Source organism: Diplodia seriata, assembly GCF_021436955.1.
Source record: "Diplodia seriata strain FDS-637 chromosome Unknown scaffold_5, whole genome shotgun sequence".
Lineage (NCBI taxonomy): Eukaryota > Fungi > Ascomycota > Dothideomycetes > Botryosphaeriales > Botryosphaeriaceae > Diplodia > Diplodia seriata.
In genome coordinates, this window is record NW_027117312.1 from 2439588 (window position 1) to 2460602 (window position 21015).

The following is a 21015-nucleotide window of genomic DNA, read 5'->3' on the forward strand; positions in this document are numbered from 1 at the left end:
GCGGCGGACGTGGCGCCAGTGACTTGTCACTTGTCGGCAAAGACCCGCCGCCGGGCTGCATGTCTTCTGTGCTTGCAACCCCAACGGCGGCGTGTTGGCTGGATCGATCCACGGCTCGACGCAGTATCACGGTCCGGCGCATGCACAGCCTCCGGTATGGCGGAGTCGCATCCGCGGATGTGCGGCCTGCGTGAGTTGGGCTAACGTACACATGGCTGAAGGAAGCCAGCCGAGATCCTGCGTCTGCTGCCCCAGCTGCCGGGCTCTCACACACCTGGCCCACTCGTCTGCGGTTGACACGCCTTCACAAGCCGCCTCCTCTGCCGCGGACGTTTGCTTACCGGACCGCCCGCCATGTTCTCCGGCAAAACGCCTCCCCGGACGATGGCCACAGGGGTGTCGAACCTTATCTGAGGGCGCGGCGGCGCCAGGAGCGGGGCTGCTGGGATCGCTCTCGGGGAATAGGCTTGCGATCCGCCTGCCGGTAGGACAAGATCATCTGCGTCCCTCGTCTGCAGTGCCGACGCCTGCCCTTGCGTCGCGCTAAACCCTCTCCGCCGCCGAGCAGACGCTGCATGACGTGAAGTCAAAAGCTTGGAGTTCCATTTCACTACCAAATGCCTGGCTTACTTCCCTCTAGACCCCGACTGACTGCAGGATCCGGACCACGACGAAGACGGAGCGCCAGCGCCTGAACGTCGAGGTCCTGGCATGACACTAGCTATGACCCTTCCCACATGTATGATCCTGACCGGCCAAAACCCCCGGCGTGTGCCTTGCCTACCGGTACGTCGTTCTGAAGATATTCGAGGGGTCAAACTCCCGTCTGAAAATCTCGTGTTCCGAAGCTCCGCCCTTTGCGTTTCCCGGCTGGTTCGTCTCTATGGCAAAGACGATGTTGACGAAAGCACCCTGAAACTCCTTCTCGTGGAACAGGAGGCTTTTCCACATTCTTGCCACCTCTGCAGCAGGGTTGCGGAAAATGGGGCCCACGCCAAACGCACCAAGGCATACGTCTTTATGGCCCCAAGCGGCAGCGATGCGCAGAACAGCCCGCATCTTGTCCAGCATGAGCTCGCGCTCCTGCTCAAACGAATACTGCGTGCCGGTCTCGTCCAGCTTCGGGCGCCGCACCGGGGCGACAGAGATGACGGGCAAAGCTCTGAACTCCCTCCAAAGCTGATACGACTCTGGCCCGTCGCGGTAGACGACTGTGGAGGCTGTTAGCCGGAAGTTCTTGTGACGTCCCACGTACGTCTCTTACCAACTGAAGGTGAGTATACACCACCTCTTTGCGGTATCGGATAATGTCCGTGTGCGGCCGTCGCATACCCCGACCAAGGGGTCACGAGCGAGTGGACGAGGTTACTTCTTCGGGCGAAGCACTCCTCGGGGGCAAGCAGGCCGGACTCCCAGTCACCACCTGCACGCTTCTCGTTGGCCATGTTGACGACCGGCACTCGTTGAGCTGATGAGGTGATGGTGCCGTTCTGGCGGCCGTACTGATACCAGTCGAGAGCTACGTCTACAGGATCGCCGTCGATGACAGCCACGCGGAGTCTCTGCTTCGACTTGCAATCCGGTCTGATGGGAATCTCGGCGCTGTCGGAAATGAGGATTGAGCGCGCGGGATGTTCGGGCATGCGCTTCTCGATGTAGGGGATGTAGGTTTTCTTGGCCTCCGCGGCAATCTCTGAGGGCTTGGGCTTTGCTTGAGGCATGCTGAAGTGGAGTTTACTAGGGCAGTGGGGCGGGCGGCAGAAGATGGGGGAGTGTTGGAAAGAAAAAAGAGCATCAGCATCTCGGGAGGCAGCTATATGTCTTGGTGGATGGTGTCGCAGGAAGCCAAAGGCAAGGAGCAGGTGTGGGATTATGGTAGGCCAACTCCAGCAAGGTGGTATAGCAGGAGAGAGCAGCGAATGGGAAGTCAACGCGCACCGCCCGACTCACGATGGATGGGTGCGTCGGATGCTTGTGCGGCTGACAACACAGGACCGCGCATCTGGGCCTGATACTGTGCCTGTGTCCCAGTGGCTGCACCACAGCCATCAGCGAAGCTTGCCGGCGCGGAAGCCGTGGCTGGGCGCAGGTAGAAGCCGGTTCGTAGGGGCGTGGCGAGGCGGGAGCGTCACCGGAGGCCGTCGTCAACGTGTGTCAATGAAGTTGCGGCGTGCAGACCAGGGCCCGAGGGGGACAAGACGATCCTGGGATCCCGGTCAGCCATCATAGATCTGAACCAGGCGGTGGTACTGGGCGCGCGGGAACGCGGGCGGGGGCTAATGAGCAGGAGATACACGAGGACTTTTGCAGGACCGATCATGCAGGCCGCAGCGACACGTCCACGCCGTGCAAGGCGTGGCCACAGCAGGAGCCGGCGCCACAACAGCCCTGCCGTCGGCCCTGTCGCTCGGCCCGGGGCGCTGGCTGGGCGGGCGCTGCCACCCAGGGCGGCCAAGCGGGCAGCGCGGCCTGGTTTGCACCGGTCTGTAGCTGTGCGACGCAGCGAAACGCGAAACACGGCGACAGCAGAGCGGCGACGTCGTACGCAGGAACGAACACGTTGTTTGGGCGGGCGTGGTGCTGCTGGCACCCGGACCCCTGCTGCCGTGGCCGCGTTTCGGGCACGCTCGGCGTTCCTGGCAGCCGGGCGACTTGAGAATCCACCCGCCGCGCTGCCAGCATCAGCACTCCCCCAGCCCTCGCTGCCCAGATGGTGCCCCCGCTGGCGCCTGCCCGCCTGCTGTTGCGCGCGCGGCGCCCGACACCTCGCGCTCCCGTACGACTCGCCTCGTCCATCTCGCGACTGCTCGCGCGCCCGCGCCAGGGCGAGCGCGTTTGCGTCGACGGCTGGGTGCGTTCCGTCCGCAAGCAGAAGCGCATTGCTTTTGCGGCCGTGGGCGACGGCTCGTCACTGGCTCCTCTGCAGGTTGTTTTCGACGACCCGGAGCAGGCCAGAGCGTGAGCTCCGCCAGACGCCCCATTTGCCGCCGCCAGCTGACCCGCTGTCCAGCCTCTCCACCGGCACCGCCGTCTCAATCGAAGGTGTATGGCACGAATGCCCCCCCGGCAAGCAGCAGTCGCACGAGCTGCACGCCCACGGCGTCCGCGTTCTGGGCCAGAACGACTCGGCTGTGAGTAACGGAGATGCCGCTGTGCCTGTCCGCCTGCTGATCGCTGCGTCACCGCAGGCCTATCCTTTGCAGAAGAAGTATCACAGCGCGGACTTCCTGAGGACTCTGCCGCATCTGCGCACACGGACCCCCTTCAATTCCTTGCTGCTGCGTCTCCGCTCGCAGTTGATCGCCCACGTCACCAGCTTCTTTGCCAAGCATGACTTTGTCCAGACGCACCCGCCCATCATCACCTCTTCGGACTGCGAGGGTGCCGGCGAGGTCTTTGCCGTGTCCCCCAGGTCTGACCTGCCCCAAGCTGACCCCGCCCTCAACCGCTCTACTCCCCCCGAGTCCTTCTTCCGCTCGCCCAAGTATCTCACTGTATCGTCCCAGTTGCACCTGGAGGCTCTGGCGCAGTCCGTTGGAAAGGTATGGACGCTGTCGCCTACCTTCCGGGCTGAAAAGAGCGACACAACGCGCCATCTGAGCGAGTTCTATATGCTCGAGGCTGAAGTCTGCTTTGTCGAGAAGCTGGACGACGTCATGGACGTGCTTGAGAGCCTGCTGCGCGAGATTGCCACGAATTTGACAAATTCAACCGTTGGCAGAGAGCTCCTCCTGGCTAGGTCAGCCGAGAGAGTGAAGGACGAGGATGCTTCGAACATCACGTCGCAGGCGCTGTTGCAAAGGTGGGAGGGCCTGTGTAAGGGGCCATGGCCCCGGGTAACTTACGCAAAGGCGATATCAATCCTTCAGGATGCCCAGTCTCGAGGCGCTGTGAGCTTCGAGTTCAACCCCTCATTCGAAGATGGGTTGCAGGCTGAGCACGAGAGGTTCCTGGCCGAAGAGATCGGGCAGGGCGGTCCGGTGTTCGTAACGGATTATCCCCGCGCCGTGAAACCGTTTTACATGGCCCCCTCTACCCAGGCGCCCGGCAGTGATACCGTCTCCTGCTTCGATCTCTTGGTGCCGGAGGTATGCGAACTGGTAGGCGGGTCAATGCGTGAGCACCGTCTACCCGAGCTGCTGGCTGCCATGGATGCTCATGGCCTGCAACGACCAGACCAGCACCCCACCGCACCTAACCTTGAAGATTCCAGGAAAGCAGACGCCAAGGACCCTGCCAATCTGCAGTGGTATACAGACCTACGCAGGTTCGGTAGTGTTCCTCATGGTGGATTTGGCATCGGGTTTGACCGGCTTCTGTTATACTTATCTGGTGTCTCCAACATCCGGGATGTCGTCGGATTCCCCAGATGGTACCAGCGTTGCGATTGCTGAGGCAACCCGACTTGTGCTTAGGGACGCAGCATGAGTTAGGTTGTGCCAGCCTCGCAAGGCCTCCTTCCAGGTGGCATTACAGCCACAGCGGGTTGCAAAATAATTGAGCCTTCACACATATATCTCATAGAGATATTGCACCGTACTCCGGCAGTCGAATCTCATGTCCGAATTTATTCGTACAGGAGTTGAAGCTCGCATCCACGTCTGGACATCAGCTTTGACTGCCCACGCAGGACCAGTGTGGCATCCTTCGTGGGGCATGGAAAGACTAACTTTTGCAAACCAGCCGCCTAGCCGTCCCTCCTTCCTCCCTCTAGCTTTGCAATGGTTGGCCTCAGGGTGAACCGACCACCTCCATGTAACGCAGAATTCTTGATTTGCCTCCTCTGCTCGCACGAATAAGGCGGCTATGGCTCGGCCGTGTATCAATGTTTGACCATTCCCACTCCGGAGTTGGATAGCCCAACCGATGGTGTTTTTCAAATGCCCGCTTCAGTTGGGACGATGGACTTGCTGTCCCGTCAAGCGAAGTTGGCGAAAGAGATACATCAATAGGAAAGCAGAGCTTTCCGCCTAAATAGAACAGAATTCGTGTCTTTCGGGTTCGTGCGGCAAGAAAAACCCCGGAGTCGACTTTTAGGCATCAAGACCATTTCAAGAGCAGCATCCGTACGGCGGCCGATGAGGCTAGATCCTCTTGGATGGGAGAGCCATTGACAAGCTCGAAGCGAGCATGAAGGACACCTTGAGTACTTCTGTCCTCATGAACAATCCGACTGGGTATCGTCTCTTGCGTGAGACCCGCACTCTCCATGATTGTGCCATTCTGGTACTGGTGGAAGCAGTGTTTCCATGGCTTGCATGCAATATTTCGATCACGCCCTCCCGCCCTCCCCCTCAAAAAGTGTGAACGAGTCGGTTCCGATATGCTGCTTCTTTCGTGGCTGACTGAAGTATCGCAGTATTTGCGACACTAAGCGAAACGCGCGGACAGACGAACAGCCGGAACATTTACCCATCGTCTATGTTATACCTATGTACCGATGATCTACACCCTATGGCAGGAGAGCGCGCGTCGCGGAGGTAGCTCAGACATACTCGGCCTCGCATCGCGCACTTGCTCGGCGGGCGGATCGGTCGCTGTTCGTATGTCCGCGGGCGGCAGAGCCTCATGGCCGCTCGGCGACGCCTGCAGCTCGCTTCACGGGCGCGTAACGGGATAGCGGCGCCTTTGCCGTGTGAGTAGAGCAGTTGCGGGCGGTGATTTGTGAGGCCGGGGGGTCTGGAATCTAGCATGTCATTAAACGAGGCTAGCGCCGATGGTAGCTTTCGCTTTCCCTCCGGCAGCGCCAGCTTAAACAAAAGTATCCTACCGGTGGGTGACGCTGCCAACACCAATCCCGCTCATCCCTTCCGCTCAAACAGCTCCGGCGCTGTCCCTCCGTCAGTTCGCCTCTCGACCGTCGTCGTCCGCTACGCTCCGCTCAACCCGTCGTCCTCCGCAACCACCGCAACCATAGCTACCGAACGGACGCCGGGCGTGGTGGCTTATATGGCCGCTCACGACAGAGTACCCGCTCCCGTAGAAGAAGTTGAATACGAGTGCGTTTCCCTAGCGCTGCGCTCTCCAGCGATGGTTCCACTGATACTGTCCAGTTATGAATCGTTGCCGCCCAATTACTCTCTCTCGGCGAACATGCTTGCGGGCGCGTTCGCCGGCATCGCCGTACGCCGCCACGCCCACGCAGCCACGAGAGTGCGCGCAAATGCTGAATTGACTTAGGAGCATTCGGTGATGTACCCCATCGACCTGCTGAAGGTGCGTAAAGGCCCCCCCTGCGCAGCTTTCGGCCAGAGGCTGACCGATGCGTTGATCAGACTCGCATGCAAGTCGCCAACCCTTCGCCGACGGCGGTCTACACGGGCATCTCCAATGCCATGATCACAATAACGAGGCTGGAGGGCTTCAGAACGCTGTGGCGTGGCGTTTCAAGTGTGGTTATGGGGGCTGGTGGGTTGCAACTCGCCCGGATGCATCGGCGGCGGACGGCTCACAATTTGCAGGACCCGCACACGCCGTATACTTTGCGACATACGAGGCCGTTAAGCACGCGGCTGGTGGAAACGAGGGTGGAAAGCATGAGCATCATCCTTTTGCTGCTGGTATGCCGACATCGCAGTTCTGGAACGCGCCAAGCGTGCTGACCGACTCCCCCAGCTCTCAGCGGCGCATGTGCGACGATTGCTAGCGATGCGTTGATGAACCCGTTTGACGGTAAGCATGCCGGGCAACACAGGGACGAGCGATGCTGACCGCCACAGTCATCAAGCAGCGCATGCAGCTCCAGGGCTCGACGTACAAGTCGCTATCGCACTGTGCGAAATCGTTGCTGCGGCACGAAGGCATGGGGGCCTTTTACGTCTCCTACCCAACCACGCTGTGCATGACAGTGCCCTTCACGGCGCTGCAATTTGTTGCTTACGAGTCACTGTCCAAGACGATGAACCCAACGGCCCAATGGGACCCGTACACACACTGCACGGCCGGCGGCCTGGCAGGTGGTCTGGCGGCCGGTATCACGACACCGCTCGACGTGATCAAGACGCTGTTGCAGACCCGCGGCTCGGCAACCGATCCCGAACTTCGGAACGTCAGGGGGCTGCTGCACGCGGCAACCGTCATCAAGCGGCGCGAGGGCTTGCGTGGCTTCTTCAAGGGCCTGAAGCCCAGGATAGTGACTACGATGCCGAGCACGGCCATCTGCTGGTAAGTTGCTGCAGCCAGAGCCCGACAGCGCAAAGTGCTGACGCTTTCCCAGGACTGCATACGAGATGGCAAAGGCCTTCTTCATCGCGCAGAGCACGGAGTAGACGGCGGCTTGGGATGGAGGTAAGGCATCAGGATTTGGTGGTTTCTCTCGGCAAGACGGGGCGGGAGTTCTGTTTGTATACTTTGCTCATGGGGCTGCCAGAGAGGCAGGCGACCTTTTTTCCTTGCTCTTGGTGGGCAATAGAGCGGGCCAGGCCAGGCCGGGTGTTCATCGGGGCGTTCTTGAGCTCTTCTCCGCGGCACAGGCGCACCAAAATCTGTAGCATATGTACGATTTGAAAAGACTGCTGGAGAGCTGGGGCGGGGCGGGGCCGGCCTCGGCGGACACGAAGGTGTAGCGTTTGACTGCGGCGTAGCGAGTGATTGGCGGCAGGGGTGCGAGTAATGCGGCAGCCGGCGATACGCCGTCAAAGCGGGTTCAGAAGCACCCAGGCACCCAGGCACCCAGATCGACGGTGTCAACGCCGGCGGTGGGTGAGCCCGCGATTGGCAACCGGCGCGCGGCAACCGAGACAGGCCGTGACGTTCTGCAGGCAGTGAGACGGCGCGTGAGGCTCACTGCTGCGGCTGCGTGTGATGACTGCGCAGCCCGAAGCCACCGCTGCCCTAAGCAGGGCCGCCAGCGCGCCTGGCTCCAGCTGCCGCCCACCAGCCACAGCCCTACGTCAGACGCCAACCGCAGCGCAGCGCCTCCACCCCGACACCCTCGTCCCCATTCTCGCCCGGTAGCCCCCCATGATCCGCCAGAAGCCCTCTGCGGCCATGCAGAAGACGTACGACGACTGCTACCTGGTCTGCTCGACTGCCATCTACTTCGAATCCCAGGTACGGCTCGCCTGACCAGTCCCGCTGCTCAACGCTGCTCTGGCTGACCAGCCTCCGCATTCAGGGCAATGAGGCCGAGGCACTGAGATCGTGGCGCAATGCCTTGGACCAGATCTACTACTTCAATGCCTACCGCCGCCCTGCCAACTGGGCCCCCAAGACCGAGACCGAAAAGGCCCTGCAAGCCTCGCTGCGAGAGCTGGAGCTGCAGTGCAAGGAGCGCGTTGACCTTCTCGAGGCCCTGAAGGAGAGCCGCAAAGACGCAAAGAAAGAGAAAGACCCCGCCTCTGCTGGCGACCTGCAAGCCTCAAGCGCTGCCACTTCGCGGCCTGAAGTCGTTCCCGACGGAGGCGGCTGGCTTGGCCAGGGTACCATCCCACCCGTCAACTATCCCGACCTTGCCAGACCACCGCCATTACCCAAACGCCCTTCGTTCCCCAAATCCAGAAGCAACGACAGTGCACGGGCGCAGAGCCTGCCAGCCCAGCCCTTCCTGATACCGTCTTTCAAGAAGACCACGCGAAACATGAGTCCAGAGAAGAAGGGGGGGATGTTGAAGACGTTGAGACCAACGCCGAAGGACGGAAGAAAGGTGTCGTCATCGTCTCGTCCGTCCGCCTCGAAAGGGAGGCCTCCGGCAGCGGCAAAGGCGGCAACACAGGCTTGGGGCTCTATCTCTGGCCCGAGTAAAGGCCCAGCACTGACAGCTGAGAATAGTAGCAAGGAGGCGCTCTCCACATCGAGGGAAGCCAGTGCTCGGCCGTCCTTTGACGGGGCACAACAACCGAACGGCAACGGCGCGGAACGGTCTACAAGCCCATTTTACTTCAAATACGCAGTCATGGATGACCAGCGTGATGCTGACCAAGGAGACCGTAGGGCTTTTAATTTTGCCCTACCTGGGAGCGACAGTTCCGCTGCTGCCGCGAAAGTCTTGCTACAGGCGGCCGAGGGTCAAGAGCAGAAGAAGCCACCGACTCCTCCTCCCCATAAACATTTGCATAGGCCGCTTCCAACAAGACAGAAGACATCTGAGCCCTTGACAAAAGCGACGTCCGGCTTCCCTTCGTACAGGAGCGAATATCCTCCAGCCACCGCCAATCCAAAGAAGCTCATGTCCGTGGCTGCTCCCAAGCTCCGCGAACCGACAGTAGCTTGGGGCGACAAGCCTCACACCAAGGCAAAGCTGCCATCCCGTGCAGGTCCGCCTATCGATATTCGTCGCAAGACCCTTGCGAGCAATGCATCTCAGGAATCGGCCGGGTACACAGCCTCACCGACAAGCGGTGACGAAAGTATGAGTAGTGAGCTAGAAGGGGAAAAACGACCTCGACGGCGGCAAATGAAGGGGAAAGCAAAATCTGCCCCCGAAAATTTCCCATCAATGCCGACATCAGACTCTTCGTTTGAAGATCTGGATGATACGGCGTCGGAGACCTCACCAGAGGACAAAGCTTGGAGAGAGCGAATGGAACGCTGTTTGAAACGACTGCCCAAGGGGGTAGACGAGGCTGCTGCGAAGCAGATATTCAATGAGATTGTCATCCACGGGGATGAGGTACACTGGGATGATGTTGCTGGGCTTGAGGTCGCTAAATCGGCGCTCAAGGAGACAGTAGTGTATCCATTCCTCCGGCCGGATCTTTTCATGGGGCTCCGTGAGCCAGCGCGTGGGATGCTTTTGTTCGGACCGCCTGGCACTGGCAAGACGATGTTAGCGCGTGCTGTGGCAACCGAATCAAAATCGACATTCTTCGCCATCTCCGCAAGCAGCCTGACCAGCAAGTACCTTGGCGAATCGGAAAAGCTAGTTCGTGCCTTGTTTCAGTTGGCAAAGGCTCTAGCGCCGTCTATCATCTTCGTCGATGAGATCGATTCACTTTTATCTTCTCGTTCTGGCTCCACCGAGCACGAGGCAACTCGGAGGATCAAGACGGAATTCCTAATCCAGTGGTCTGACCTGGCGAAGGCAGCCGCAGGACGGGAGCAAAATGAGAAAGAAAAGGAAAAGGGTGACGCCAGTAGAGTCCTTGTGCTTGCGGCCACGAACCTTCCGTGGGCCATTGATGAAGCAGCGAGGAGACGGTTTGTTAGAAGACAGTATATTCCTCTTCCGGAAGACCATGTCAGAAAGTTGCAGCTACAAACGCTTTTGAGCCATCAAAAGCACAACATCACTGATGAGGACCTGAACATATTGGTGGAGTTGACCGAAGGTAAGGATGGATGCGGACCCCACGAATGTACTCAAACATTGGGATGCTGATGAAGAGGATTAGGGTTCTCTGGATCAGACATCACAGCTCTTGCCAAAGACGCGGCCATGGGGCCTTTACGAAGCCTAGGAGAGAAGCTCCTCCATATGACCATGGAAGAGATTCGACCAATGCAGGTCGTCGATTTCCAAGCAAGCCTGGCAAACATCCGACCAAGCGTAAGCAAGCAGGGTCTCAAGGATTACGAGGACTGGGCGAAAGAGTTTGGGGAGAGAGGAGGCTGATTAGGTGGTGGACATGCATGCAGTTCGTCTGGTTGACTTAAAGCGAAGGTCGCCAATATGACGTGTGAACGACCAGGTGTGCCCGAAGGTGTTGTCACGTAGCGCGTAAGCATAGGTAAGCTATGCACGTCGCTAGATGACACATGCTCCGGGAATATACCAAGCACTTTTAGGACAAGCGACTTGTTTGCCGGTGGCTTTTCTTTTCCTTTTTAACACGTGGACGATGAATTTTCAACCGTGATGCTATGGGCTTTACTACCTCTCGAAATTGCTAGAGGACACGGGTAAGCCATACAGAGAGGGTATACAAGAACGATATATAGAGGGTCCGATTTAACCTTGGGCTGACACGCCCTCCGAGTCCATCAAAAGAAATTCCTATAACTCCCAAGTTCGGCGTGTAAAGGAGAAGAATGATCCCGGTGCATTGTAGAGCAATTCAATCACCAACCGCCCCTTATTCTTTCGGCTTTCCTTGTTGTTCGGCCTTTCTTCCTGTTGCCGTTCGGCATTCTAAACCTGACAGCCCAAGCCCGCGCCAATGCCTGGAAACTGGTGACGTCGTGCACGAGTTTCCTGATACGCGCGTCCAGGACGGTTCTCCATGCTCTCTGGAGTACAACAGCTGCGCCGACAACACGCTCGCGCGTCTGCACCACAGTAGCGCAGTGGGAAGCTAGGCGCATAAGAGTAACGCGCTTGGACAGTTCACGACGTAAGATGCGTTTGCGGAACCAGCGCTGTAGAGTGCTGGCGGCGTGATGAGCACGGCCGGCAGGAAGCAGGCGCGAGGCCAGAAAAGCGAGGGTTGTGAGAGTGAAATCTTTGGAAGGGATCGGGCGGTTGGACATCCCTGAGGCAGAGGCGAAAAGAGAGACGAATGCAGTGCTGCAGCCGACGAACTGCAGTTTAGCTGGAAGACTATTGGTGACAAGTTCGGTAGCCCCGCGGGAGGTGGGGAAATAGGCTACATATTCGTCTACAATTGCTTCAAGGACGCGGCCGTCAGCAAAGGAGGTGGTGAGGTTGGCAGCACGCAGGCCACGACAGCATGCAATGCTGTCCGCCCAGCCGCGAAGAAGAGCTGTGTGCCTCTCCAGACTGTGAAACTCAGCCAGCTTGGATTCGTCCTCGGTATCCGAATCTCGATAACCATCGCACTGGTTGTTGTAATAGCGGGATCGATATCGCCGTGTCTCCTTTTCGAGATCAGTCCAGTCGACCAACGCTTCCAAACCCCATTTCCCGACTAAGCTCCAGAGTAGCCCGAGAGTCTTCTCACGGTGACCGTTGACGATGTCCTCTGGGGATATTTCCCTGAATGCCTGTCCGGCGACTCCTTTTGTGCCCTCAAGTGCGCTCAGCGCGATTTGGACATTGTGTTGTTTCTGAGCACGGCTTGCGCATGGAAATTTCAAGTGCTGAGACAAAACGCACGGCTCCTTATTACCAACCGTGACACAGCTTGTCAAGATGTCTCCAGTTGGCATGGTGACCGTAACTTCCTGTTGAGGAGCCATCAAGGTTGGAGGATAGATAAGAAGCTCGACCAATCTGGTAAGGATCACACCATCACGTAGGTCGGTTGCCAAGTTCCTCACGTTGTAGTCGTACTCCTGTAATGGGTACTGAAGGCAGCGAAGGTGATAATCTAAATGTCCCAATGGCCGCGAGAGGTCACCGAGAGAAGGTAAGAGCATGCTTGCAAGCTCTTGGAGTACGGCGTGAGAGGATTTGAAAGATGATGATACTTGGAAAAGCGGATAGCTGATGACGTCTTTGGTTTTGACCATATCGAGCAGAAGAATGAGCATGAGACTGCGCAGGGTGGTGCGGCGCCACGACCAGTCCTGAGAACCAAAGTCGTCGGCCTTGTCGTGGCCTCGCGCGATGCTGGCAATGATTCCAAAGCCAGTCTTGACCCGGACCGCATCTTCATTGCGGATGAAAAAGGTGTTCAAGAAGCCTTCGATGGCCTTCTTCTCGGCACGCCGTTGACGCTGGTCACCGTCAGGACTGTTGGCAGTGGAGGAGGCACTCGCTGGGACTCGGCATTCACGCCCAACAATGACCTCAGCCGCGGCTTTCAGGAGAGATGGCTCGTATGTGTTGACAAACAAGTTGAGATACTTGCGACGAAGACCAACATCATCCTTAAGACGAAGCGTTTTGGCAAGGAGGTCTTTAGGAATAGCGAGGGCGCCGTACATAAGGGAAGCTTGCAGGCGCTTGTGCAGGAGCGGAATCGTGGGATCTTGGTAGACGGCCAGCACACTCTTTCGCAGGACTCCGCCTTCTCGAGTTTGGTCCTTCGAAGGCATATGTACACAGTCGAACAGTTTATTGACCAGCTGGGTTATGGATATTTCCTGGTAGCTGAGCCAATTATCTTCGTACAGCTCAGGTTTGTCGAGATCCTCGAAGAGCACGGGGTATTTGGCTTGACTCTGCAGGCTCTTGGGCAATCTTGGCGCGCCGAGCTTGGAGGGTGGTTTTACAACACGGTGGCGGCGCAAGGCCTGCGGGGGTGACTTCGAGGCATAAGAGGGGGGTGCCGGGTTAGATGTTGAGGACCTCGTTTGGCGCTTGTGGCGTGGCTCCTGGAGAGGCGGTCTGGGACAGGCAGCGGTCCTTGTCGTCCTGAGCGCTTTGGAAGGAGAGCCAACGCTATCGGAACTGGTTCGTTTGCGAGTGACCCCTGAACTTGCGGCCGAGGGATTCGTGGGAGCAGTTGTGCCAAGCCTGGTCTTGCGAATAGGTTCTGGCTTGTGTTCCCCCGTGGCGCGACGCGGCTGCCTGGCGGCCTTCAGCAACATACTGGGCGGGATATTCTCCTTGCCCAGGCTCTTGCCCACCGCATCTTCGGCAAACGACACGGCTTGCAGAGGCCGCGACGACTTCTGAAGGGGCCTGCGTTTGGGAGCAGCGGCCAGACTCTTGCTTGGGGGGTGCGTCTGCTTGATGGCTGGCGGCAGGGCCTGGGACTCCTCTTCTGATAAGGTGACCAAATCGAAGCCAAGATCAGGTGAGGAGGGCCTGCGAGGGTGTCCTGGATGGATGGTCATCATGGTGGTGTCATCGGACGGGACGTATATGGTCCTCCGGCGAGGGTCCCTGGCGGCATCCGGCTGGACGCTCTGCTTGTCGGCGGAAGCCAGACGCTTTTCGGCGAGCAAAGCGGACACGCGGCGCCTCCGAGGGCGCAGCGCACCGTCCGCCGGTGGCGGAATGGGCGTCTTTTGGGTGGGTTGCGCCAGTACGGCGTCTCTCCGGGGGGGTTTGGGTCTGGCGGCGGGCGGCATTGGTCCGGTGGGCACGGGCGGGGCGGGCCGCGGTTCGGCGTCGTCGTCAAGCCAGATTTCCACGGATGGGTGCTTGGCGGGACGCCTGCGCGGGCTGCTGAGGTGGATGGGTTGGGAGAGGTCGGCGGTGGAGTCGAGGTTGGTGTTGGTGGTGGAGGCGCGGTGGGGATCGCCCGAACACCGTCTCGGGCCGGGCGAGCCCTCCGCGGACGCCATGGTCGCCGGAGGCCGTCGCATCGTCGCAGCAGCTTGTGTCGAGGGGCAGATGGCACGGCTGGACTGGAGCGCCCTCTATATCTGCATTCCCCGCGCTGCTTCGGCGTGGCCGCAGCATGTTTGTTTGGCCGGGGGGTTGCCCGGGCAACGGGCATGTCACATCACATCAATCAACGGCGCAGGCAGAGGCACATGCTAGTGGAGCTATCTATTGCTCTTGGTGCTGTTCCGGCACGCGGGCGATGCGCAGGATCTGCAGCTTCTCCCAGCCGGCCTGCTTGCCGCTGCTGCCCACCAGCTCGGCGGTCCAGGCGGGCCCCCAGGCGCGCACGCGCTCCTGCACCAGGCGCGGCTTGTTCTGGGCGCACAGCAGGATGTAGGCGACGCCGTGGGCGGGATGCAGCAGGTCGGGCAGCTGGAGCAGCAGGCGGTCGGTCGTCTCCATGCCGTCACGGCCGCCGGCGTAAGCCAGCTCCAGCAGGTACGAGTCCTGCTCGAACGAGGGCTGGGCGGACGGGCGGTTGTAGGCATCGTGCTTCTGGCGGTCGGGCAGGGCGGGGGTCGGCACGTAGGGGGGGTTGAAGATGAGGACGTCGACGGAGCCGGGGCGCAGCGCGAGGCCGAGGTCTGCGTTGACGGCATCGAGGAAGACGGCGGCGTCCGGGGCGCGCGCGGCGTGCAGCGTGTCGCAGGTTGCCCGACAGGCAAATTGGCTGATGTCGACCGCCAGCGCCAGCGCGTCCGCCCGGCCCAGGATGGTGGCGGCGTGACGGACGACGAAGGCGAGCACCACGCCCGACCCGCTGCCCACCTCGACCACGGCCGGCGCCGCGCTGCGTCGGAAGCGCTGCGTGAGGAATTGCGTCTCGCCCGGCGCCGACAGCGTGTCCAGCAGCAGGAACGAGTCCTCGGCCGGCTCGTAGACGCGGTCGAAGGGGACGTGCGACGTCGACGGCGTGGGCAGCATCGCGTGGCGGGGGCGGCGGCGGGGGCGGAGGCGGAGGCGGAGGGTTTGCGGTGGTGGTGAGGTCAGTACCGAAGGACCGAAGAACCTTGCCCTCCAACACCATCACCACCATCCCATCCGCCACCATGAGGCTCACCCGCGCCCTGTCTATGGCCGAGGCCACCGCCGCCGGCGCCACCAAGCCGCTGCGTCCTGCCCCGCTGGCTCTGCTGCCGCCCATTCCGCTGTACCGCCGCGTCCTCCGCGCCCATCGCCACAAGCTCCACGATCCGCAGATGCGCCTGCTGGGCGACGAGTACGTCAAGGCCGAGTTCCGTGCCCACAAGGACGTTGAAAACCCCATCCATATCGTGCGCCTCCCCCCGCAGCTGCCGCTCGCTTCGCTGACCCGTTCAGATTGGCTTCTTGACCGAGTGGCAGATGTACGCCCAACAGCTGGAGGGCGACGCCTGGAGGGGCTCGAAAATGGACAAGGCCAAGGTGGATAAGATGAGCGGTGCGTCCGTCGCTGCCCCAGCTCTGCCGCGCTGATGCTGACCCCCCGCCAGACGAGCAACTCGCCCAGCTGTACGAGCTCATGCAGGCCATCCGCAGCCAGGATGCCGATGGAAACGGCCCCAAAGAGAAGCAGTGAAGTGAATCTCTCATGTGCACCTTGCAACCACTGCTGTTCACGCAGCCGCTGTCACAAACGCCCCGTGCCGATTGTCTGTCTTGGTCGCGTGCTGCTCCAACGGGGCCCATGCCGCTCGACTTGGTGCCAGCATATAACGCGGGCTTCCCTGCCACTTCCCCTGAACGACCTCATCGACCGCCGCCATGTGTCGCACTCACCTTTACCAGTCTTCTCTCTGCGGCCATTGTTGGCTGCAGCTCATCGCCCGCTGCCGCGCCGACCGCGACCTTACAAACTGCTGCCAGTACCAGCCCAACGCGGTCAACTGGGTCAATCGTTTGCCCCCCCATCGCCGAAGGCTCGTTGCCGCCCTCTGCCCCAAATGTATGTTCGGAAGCCAGTACGATCGACAGTTTTACCTGATGGTCTACGGCATCCGCCACGGCATCAAGTTCGGAGCCGGCCCTTCTCGTTCGGACCCTGGGTGCGACTGCTTTTGCGCCGTCATGTGAGGATCCACCTCGTTGTCCCTGCAAACCAATATTCTGTAGAATGTACTGGACGCAAGAACCAAGTATCGACGGTCGCCGGCATGAGTCTTCAATGGTCCCCAACCGTCGCCACGAGTGGCTGCAACAGCGCAGGAAACCCGTGGCTCCGTCAGAGAAAGCAACGAGCATGGAGGCGGCCAATGTCTTCGGTCTTTGGCAGGCCAAATCAAACCCGCTTCTCCAGTGATCGGGACGTGTGGGTGGTTACGATGTTAGAGCAGTCGGCATGAACCCGGGAGGTACACTGGGTGATCTCATTACATTTGCTTGCAGCGGTAGACTATCGGCCTGCGTGCGGCCCAGAGAGGCACGCTCAATCCGTAAATTGGCCTAGCGAATTTGAATCCAGTCCGTCCTCCTTCTTTGTCTTGCTCTGGCTCCTTCTGCCCCTTCACACCGGATCAGCTACCAATTGACCGTGGCGAGCGATGATCCTGCAGCAAACTGAGTCAGGGTCGACAAGGAAGTGCCACTGCTTACTAGGTATCCACTTCGCATCTCTCCACGTGCCATGTCAATCACATGCAACTCCAACAACCACAACACCGCACTGCTCGAACCTGCAGATATTGATCCTCCATTCGCCTACGCCATTCATACTCCATACCAAATTTTCGCAGGATGGCGAACGCCTTCCGTTCTGCGCGCCTCCTTTATCGAGCGGTAGAAGATCAGGATGAGGATTTCATCCTTGCAGTCGAGTCGGATCCAAGCATCAGCGGCAACGCCAATGCCGACCTTCTGAGACCAGCGAGCAAACGAAGCATAAAGGGACTCGTGCACTTCATGCAAGAAATTGCACTTCTCGGCGTCGTCATCTGCCTGCAGCCATGCCCGGCGCAACCTGAATCCTCCGCCCCAGAAGTCGACACAACTGGCTCTGTTGCGTCCAAGAACCGCTGCCGCTCTTCCGCCAACTCGCGCAATGCAACACCAATCGGCTACATCAGCCTGTCGCACGAACTCGGCCCTTCCAATCCGCACCACCGGAACGCAGCCATTGGCGTCAGCATTGCCGCCGCTTTCCAACGTCAGGGCTACGGCAGCGAGGCAATCAACTGGATCCTGGACTGGGCTTTCGACGTCGCTGGCCTGCATCGCGTGTCCATCACAAGCTTTGCGTACAACGAAGGCGCCGGCCGCCTGTACCAACGGCTGGGCTTTTCGCTCGAAGGGCGCAGACGCGAGGCTCTTTGGTTCCGTGGCGGTTTCCACGACATGCTGCTGTTCTCCATGCTGAGGCACGAGTGGGAAAAGAGAAGCAATGGTGTTTGAGTATGTCAACCGAGTTGGCTTTGACACTGCGGCACGAACAGCGAAATCCTGGAATGCAAACGGATGGGATTGGTGCATGTGAGCTATCGGAACCGCCTTCTACCCCTTGACAAACGGGAACCCTAAGACAAAAACGAGACGCCAAAGACGCCATCTGATAGCAACGTGAACATGCTGGTGCATCGACAGGGGGCCGCTGTACTTCTGTTGGCCGCCCCCCGTTTGGCGACAACTATGCGATTGCCAGACGGGGCTGATCAGTATAGGATTTTGAAAGCTTGTAGGAGAGACCAGTAAAAGCGGTGCCTTGTGACCCTGCTAAAAGAAGGTGGATTACGCCCGCGGAATTTCCGATGACGGCTATTCTCCCCCTGAACTATAGTTTAGCACCGAAACCTATGCGGCGCCAACATGATTCCTGCGGTTTTAAACATGATGCATTCAAAATCAATTCTGGTATCCACGAATTCAGACTGGAAAGGAAAGAACCCCTGGGCGCGGGGGTACACATGAACAAGTAGAGCCCTTGTCTGTATCCTGTACATTCAGCTTCCTCAACGCATTCAAACTCGTCTACTCGGCATCATCCGGAGCTCTGGGAGCGGTGTTGTTGACCTGAATGCCGCCACGCTTCTTGTGCTCCGAATCGTGGAAGGGCAGACGCCAACCACCCTCACTCTCGGGAGTGCTGAGCCAAAGGCGCAGCAGATGGCGGCGGGGCGCAGGCGGAGGGTAGTCCTTGTAGGCAGTGCGGGCGTGCAGAACGTGCTCATTGGACAGGAACTGGATGTCGCCAATCTCGAGGATCATGTGCAGCGACAAGCGCAGGCACGTATCCTCGAGCACCTTTATGGCCTCCTGCTGGGCCTCGGAAAGCGGGGGGATGAGACCCTTGTCCGAGAAGCGAGTGAGCGAACGGACATAGTAAGGGTCCCATCTGTTAATGACATTAGCGACAGCCCTTCTGACGACGTTGAAAGAGACTTACTTGGAGTATACTCTGGGGTTCTCGCCGGTTTCCAAGTAGAAGATGCTTGTTCTGATCCACTCCTCCTCGCCGACACTTGTCTCGCCCTTGCGGTCAAAGTACCAGATGGGCTCGGTGAGCGTCCTCGCCACGTCGGGGCGCTCTTTCTGGAGCGTGTTCCACACGTGATGCGAGGAAACAATGTCAGACTCACCGCCCTCCAGAGCACGGGCAATGCACAGCAAGCCGACAATGTCCGAGTCATCGGCGTGGAAGAATTGACTGACGCTCTGTCAGCTTCGACCAGGTTCATCGACCGGCACAAAGGGCAATGGGGACGTACCGAGCATTTGTCCTGTAGATACGGACGGAATCGATCTGGGTCGGGTCATCACCAACGTCCTTGACGTGACCCAGAACGTGACCGCGGCCGTTTTGCGAGACAAAGTATCCGAGGTAGGTACCAAGACCCATGTACGCGACGGCTGACTTGTGGACGCCCCAGCGTTGCACGGGGAAGCCCTTGAAGAGGATGAAACCCTTGCCATTGAGTAGCTCGGCACGGAGAGCAGTCATTCTCTTGGAGAGCTCGGGAAGAGGGAAAAGATCCTACGCAGGCGTTAGTGACCGAAGTGGGCGTGATTTCCGCGACAATGGTCGATGTACCTGGGACATGGCAGTGAGGGGGTGGCCGGCGGCGAGGAAGGCATCAGCGGCCCTGTCGAGCTCGGCAACCTCGTCGTCGCTGAAAGGATGAGTCCATCGCTCAGGGTTGTTCTTGTAGTCGTCGGCCTTCCATACAGTCGGACCCTGGATCTCCTTGGGAAAGTGCTCGTAAGGATGAAGGAGGTCGTAGAGGGGAGGGTGTTGGCCGGAGGTCTTGAGGCCGTCAGGGAAGACGTTGATGTCCACAGGCGCCTGCTGGGCCTTGGAGGGGTGCAAGTGCGGGGCCTGAGGGGCAGAGTCTGCGACGGGACCGGGGGCCATTGTGAAGAGTGGGAGGGCGCAATTGAATGGCAAGTGAAGCGGGAGACGAGTGGAAGGACGGAGTATTTAAGCGGCACGATAGCGGACGCCAGAGAGCGAGGATCGGATTTTCAATGGTACAATTGTAGCATGACGACGGCGGGATTGCGTGAGACAAGCCGCGACAGCGGGCATCGCGGCCTTATTCCTCATTGCAGGGACTGTCTTGCGTGATAGCAGCCGTCGAGCACGATATCGCGGTTGGCCAGCTGCAGCCGGACCCCGCAGTCCGCCCGCCTGCACATGCGCCAAGACCCCCGCTCCGCTGCGCTGCTTAACCATGCCGCGTGGCGCCAGGGCCTTGCTGAGGCTGTCCGCCCTTCTGTTCACGCACAGGTTGCCTGTTTCGGTAGTTCTGCAGACGTCGTCGCATGGCCCATTCGAATGTCGCCGAGCCTGATGCCATGTGCGGCCCCAGCAGCGCTGCCTGCGGGCGTTCTGGTTAATGCAGCCAAAGTCAACGGGGATAGGCAAGAGGGCGAACAGCGAAGCGGACTTGCATGATGGAACAACAAATTTGGTGTTCGAGTGACTGGTTCCGGGAAGCTCCTCGCTCAGTTGCTAAACACGCCAGTAGTCTCTCCCGGGACTCCTGCTCCGGATTCGTTACCTCCTTCCAAATTGCAACGCCCTTGACCTTCCCGTCCGCAAATAATGTGCAATGGTTTCTCACGCCAAAAGACCCTCTGAAGTGGGACGTGCCAATAGCCAGGCGAACGCCGCCCTTTCACTCGCTGAATTACCATCTTTCTCTTCCTCCTTTTGGCCCTTTCCCAGCTCGTGTTTCTCCCTGCTGCAGATTGGTTCAGCCCAGCCCGGGCGAGAGAGAGGCTTAGAAGCCACGGCCACCGCCGCGACCACGACCACGGCCCCTTCCACCACGTCCGCCACGTCCACGGCCACGACCGCCGCGGTCGGCCTGCTCCTTCCTTGCTTTGTTCTTAGGCTTTGGCGCATCGTCGATGAGGAGCGTGTCCAGCGGCAGACTGTCGGGGAGGATGTAGTAGCGAATGTTGGAGCCGCGAATGTTTATCGAGTCGAGAGTCATGGTGTCGCGATTTTTGGGCGTCATCTTGACCGTGCGAAGCGCCGTGTTCATCGTCGGGGAGACGGAGGCAATGGTACCGTTGACGACAGTGCCTGTCAAAATCAGCGTAACCGGTCAAGCATAGAGGCCATGGCGATCGCAGCCATTGATTCAATCCCGCTAGACTTGCGAGCTGCTGGTAAAGTGAGGCCGCAGCGAGCGAAGCACAGCGGTAGGCAACAGCAGAGACGTGTCGGAGAAGCGACGTACCGTTCTTGAGCTCGATGGTGACCGTCTCATTTTGACACTTCATCAAGAACCTGCAGGGCAATCGTCAGCCAGGTCCGCAGTCGGCGCGCCTTGAATCGCGAGAAGCTCAGCTTTGCTCCACTTCGCAAACTGAGGGAGGTGAGGCTTACCTGACGAGCTTCATGATGGCGACGTGAGGGTGAGCGGATAACTGTGCCGGAGGCCGGGAATGCGTGGATGGATCGAAGACACGCGGAAGTTGGG

General features: G+C 59.4%; 10 protein-coding genes across 10 annotated transcripts; 5 read left to right on the plus strand and 5 right to left on the minus strand.

Annotated features, from left to right (window-relative positions):
- Window positions 1-780: 780 nt before the first annotated feature.
- Window positions 781-1721, minus strand: SLS55_005729 (uncharacterized protein; the record flags this gene model as incomplete). Its single annotated transcript, XM_066777173.1, has 2 exons — window positions 781-1211; window positions 1286-1721. The coding sequence occupies 2 exons, from the start codon at window positions 1719-1721 to the stop codon at window positions 781-783; spliced, it is 867 nt and encodes a 288-aa protein (XP_066633015.1).
- A 1423-nt stretch (window positions 1722-3144) lies between these two features.
- Window positions 3145-4394, plus strand: SLM5 (asparaginyl-tRNA synthetase; the record flags this gene model as incomplete). The annotated part of the gene is made up of 2 exons (XM_066777174.1): window positions 3145-3152; window positions 3218-4394. The coding sequence occupies 2 exons, from the start codon at window positions 3145-3147 to the stop codon at window positions 4392-4394; spliced, it is 1185 nt and encodes a 394-aa protein (XP_066633016.1).
- A 2254-nt stretch (window positions 4395-6648) lies between these two features.
- Window positions 6649-7268, plus strand: MRS4 (Fe(2+) transporter; the record flags this gene model as incomplete). Its single annotated transcript, XM_066777175.1, has 3 exons — window positions 6649-6652; window positions 6720-7164; window positions 7217-7268. The coding sequence occupies 3 exons, from the start codon at window positions 6649-6651 to the stop codon at window positions 7266-7268; spliced, it is 501 nt and encodes a 166-aa protein (XP_066633017.1).
- A 694-nt stretch (window positions 7269-7962) lies between these two features.
- SLS55_005732 (uncharacterized protein) lies at window positions 7963-10552 on the plus strand (the record flags this gene model as incomplete). Its single annotated transcript, XM_066777176.1, has 4 exons — window positions 7963-8052; window positions 8117-9347; window positions 9465-10268; window positions 10332-10552. 4 exons carry the CDS (start codon window positions 7963-7965, stop codon window positions 10550-10552), a joined length of 2346 nt encoding a protein of 781 aa, XP_066633018.1.
- A 446-nt stretch (window positions 10553-10998) lies between these two features.
- On the minus strand, window positions 10999-14073 carry SLS55_005733 (uncharacterized protein; the record flags this gene model as incomplete). The annotated part of the gene is made up of 2 exons (XM_066777177.1): window positions 10999-13942; window positions 14069-14073. The coding sequence occupies 2 exons, from the start codon at window positions 14071-14073 to the stop codon at window positions 10999-11001; spliced, it is 2949 nt and encodes a 982-aa protein (XP_066633019.1).
- Window positions 14074-14281: 208 nt separating this feature from the next.
- MTQ2 (S-adenosylmethionine-dependent methyltransferase) lies at window positions 14282-15040 on the minus strand (the record flags this gene model as incomplete). Its single annotated transcript, XM_066777178.1, has 1 exon — window positions 14282-15040. The coding sequence occupies one exon, from the start codon at window positions 15038-15040 to the stop codon at window positions 14282-14284; it is 759 nt and encodes a 252-aa protein (XP_066633020.1).
- Window positions 15041-15165: 125 nt separating this feature from the next.
- On the plus strand, window positions 15166-15674 carry SLS55_005735 (uncharacterized protein; the record flags this gene model as incomplete). The annotated part of the gene is made up of 3 exons (XM_066777179.1): window positions 15166-15390; window positions 15437-15536; window positions 15589-15674. 3 exons carry the CDS (start codon window positions 15166-15168, stop codon window positions 15672-15674), a joined length of 411 nt encoding a protein of 136 aa, XP_066633021.1.
- Window positions 15675-16828: 1154 nt separating this feature from the next.
- On the plus strand, window positions 16829-17482 carry SLS55_005736 (uncharacterized protein; the record flags this gene model as incomplete). The annotated part of the gene is made up of 1 exon (XM_066777180.1): window positions 16829-17482. The coding sequence occupies one exon, from the start codon at window positions 16829-16831 to the stop codon at window positions 17480-17482; it is 654 nt and encodes a 217-aa protein (XP_066633022.1).
- A 573-nt stretch (window positions 17483-18055) lies between these two features.
- On the minus strand, window positions 18056-19436 carry SLS55_005737 (uncharacterized protein; the record flags this gene model as incomplete). The annotated part of the gene is made up of 4 exons (XM_066777181.1): window positions 18056-18419; window positions 18471-18731; window positions 18793-19058; window positions 19116-19436. The coding sequence occupies 4 exons, from the start codon at window positions 19434-19436 to the stop codon at window positions 18056-18058; spliced, it is 1212 nt and encodes a 403-aa protein (XP_066633023.1).
- Window positions 19437-20307: 871 nt separating this feature from the next.
- On the minus strand, window positions 20308-20935 carry smd1 (Sm snRNP core protein Smd1; the record flags this gene model as incomplete). The annotated part of the gene is made up of 3 exons (XM_066777182.1): window positions 20308-20615; window positions 20773-20822; window positions 20922-20935. The coding sequence occupies 3 exons, from the start codon at window positions 20933-20935 to the stop codon at window positions 20308-20310; spliced, it is 372 nt and encodes a 123-aa protein (XP_066633024.1).
- Between the last annotated feature and the right edge of the window lie 80 nt (window positions 20936-21015).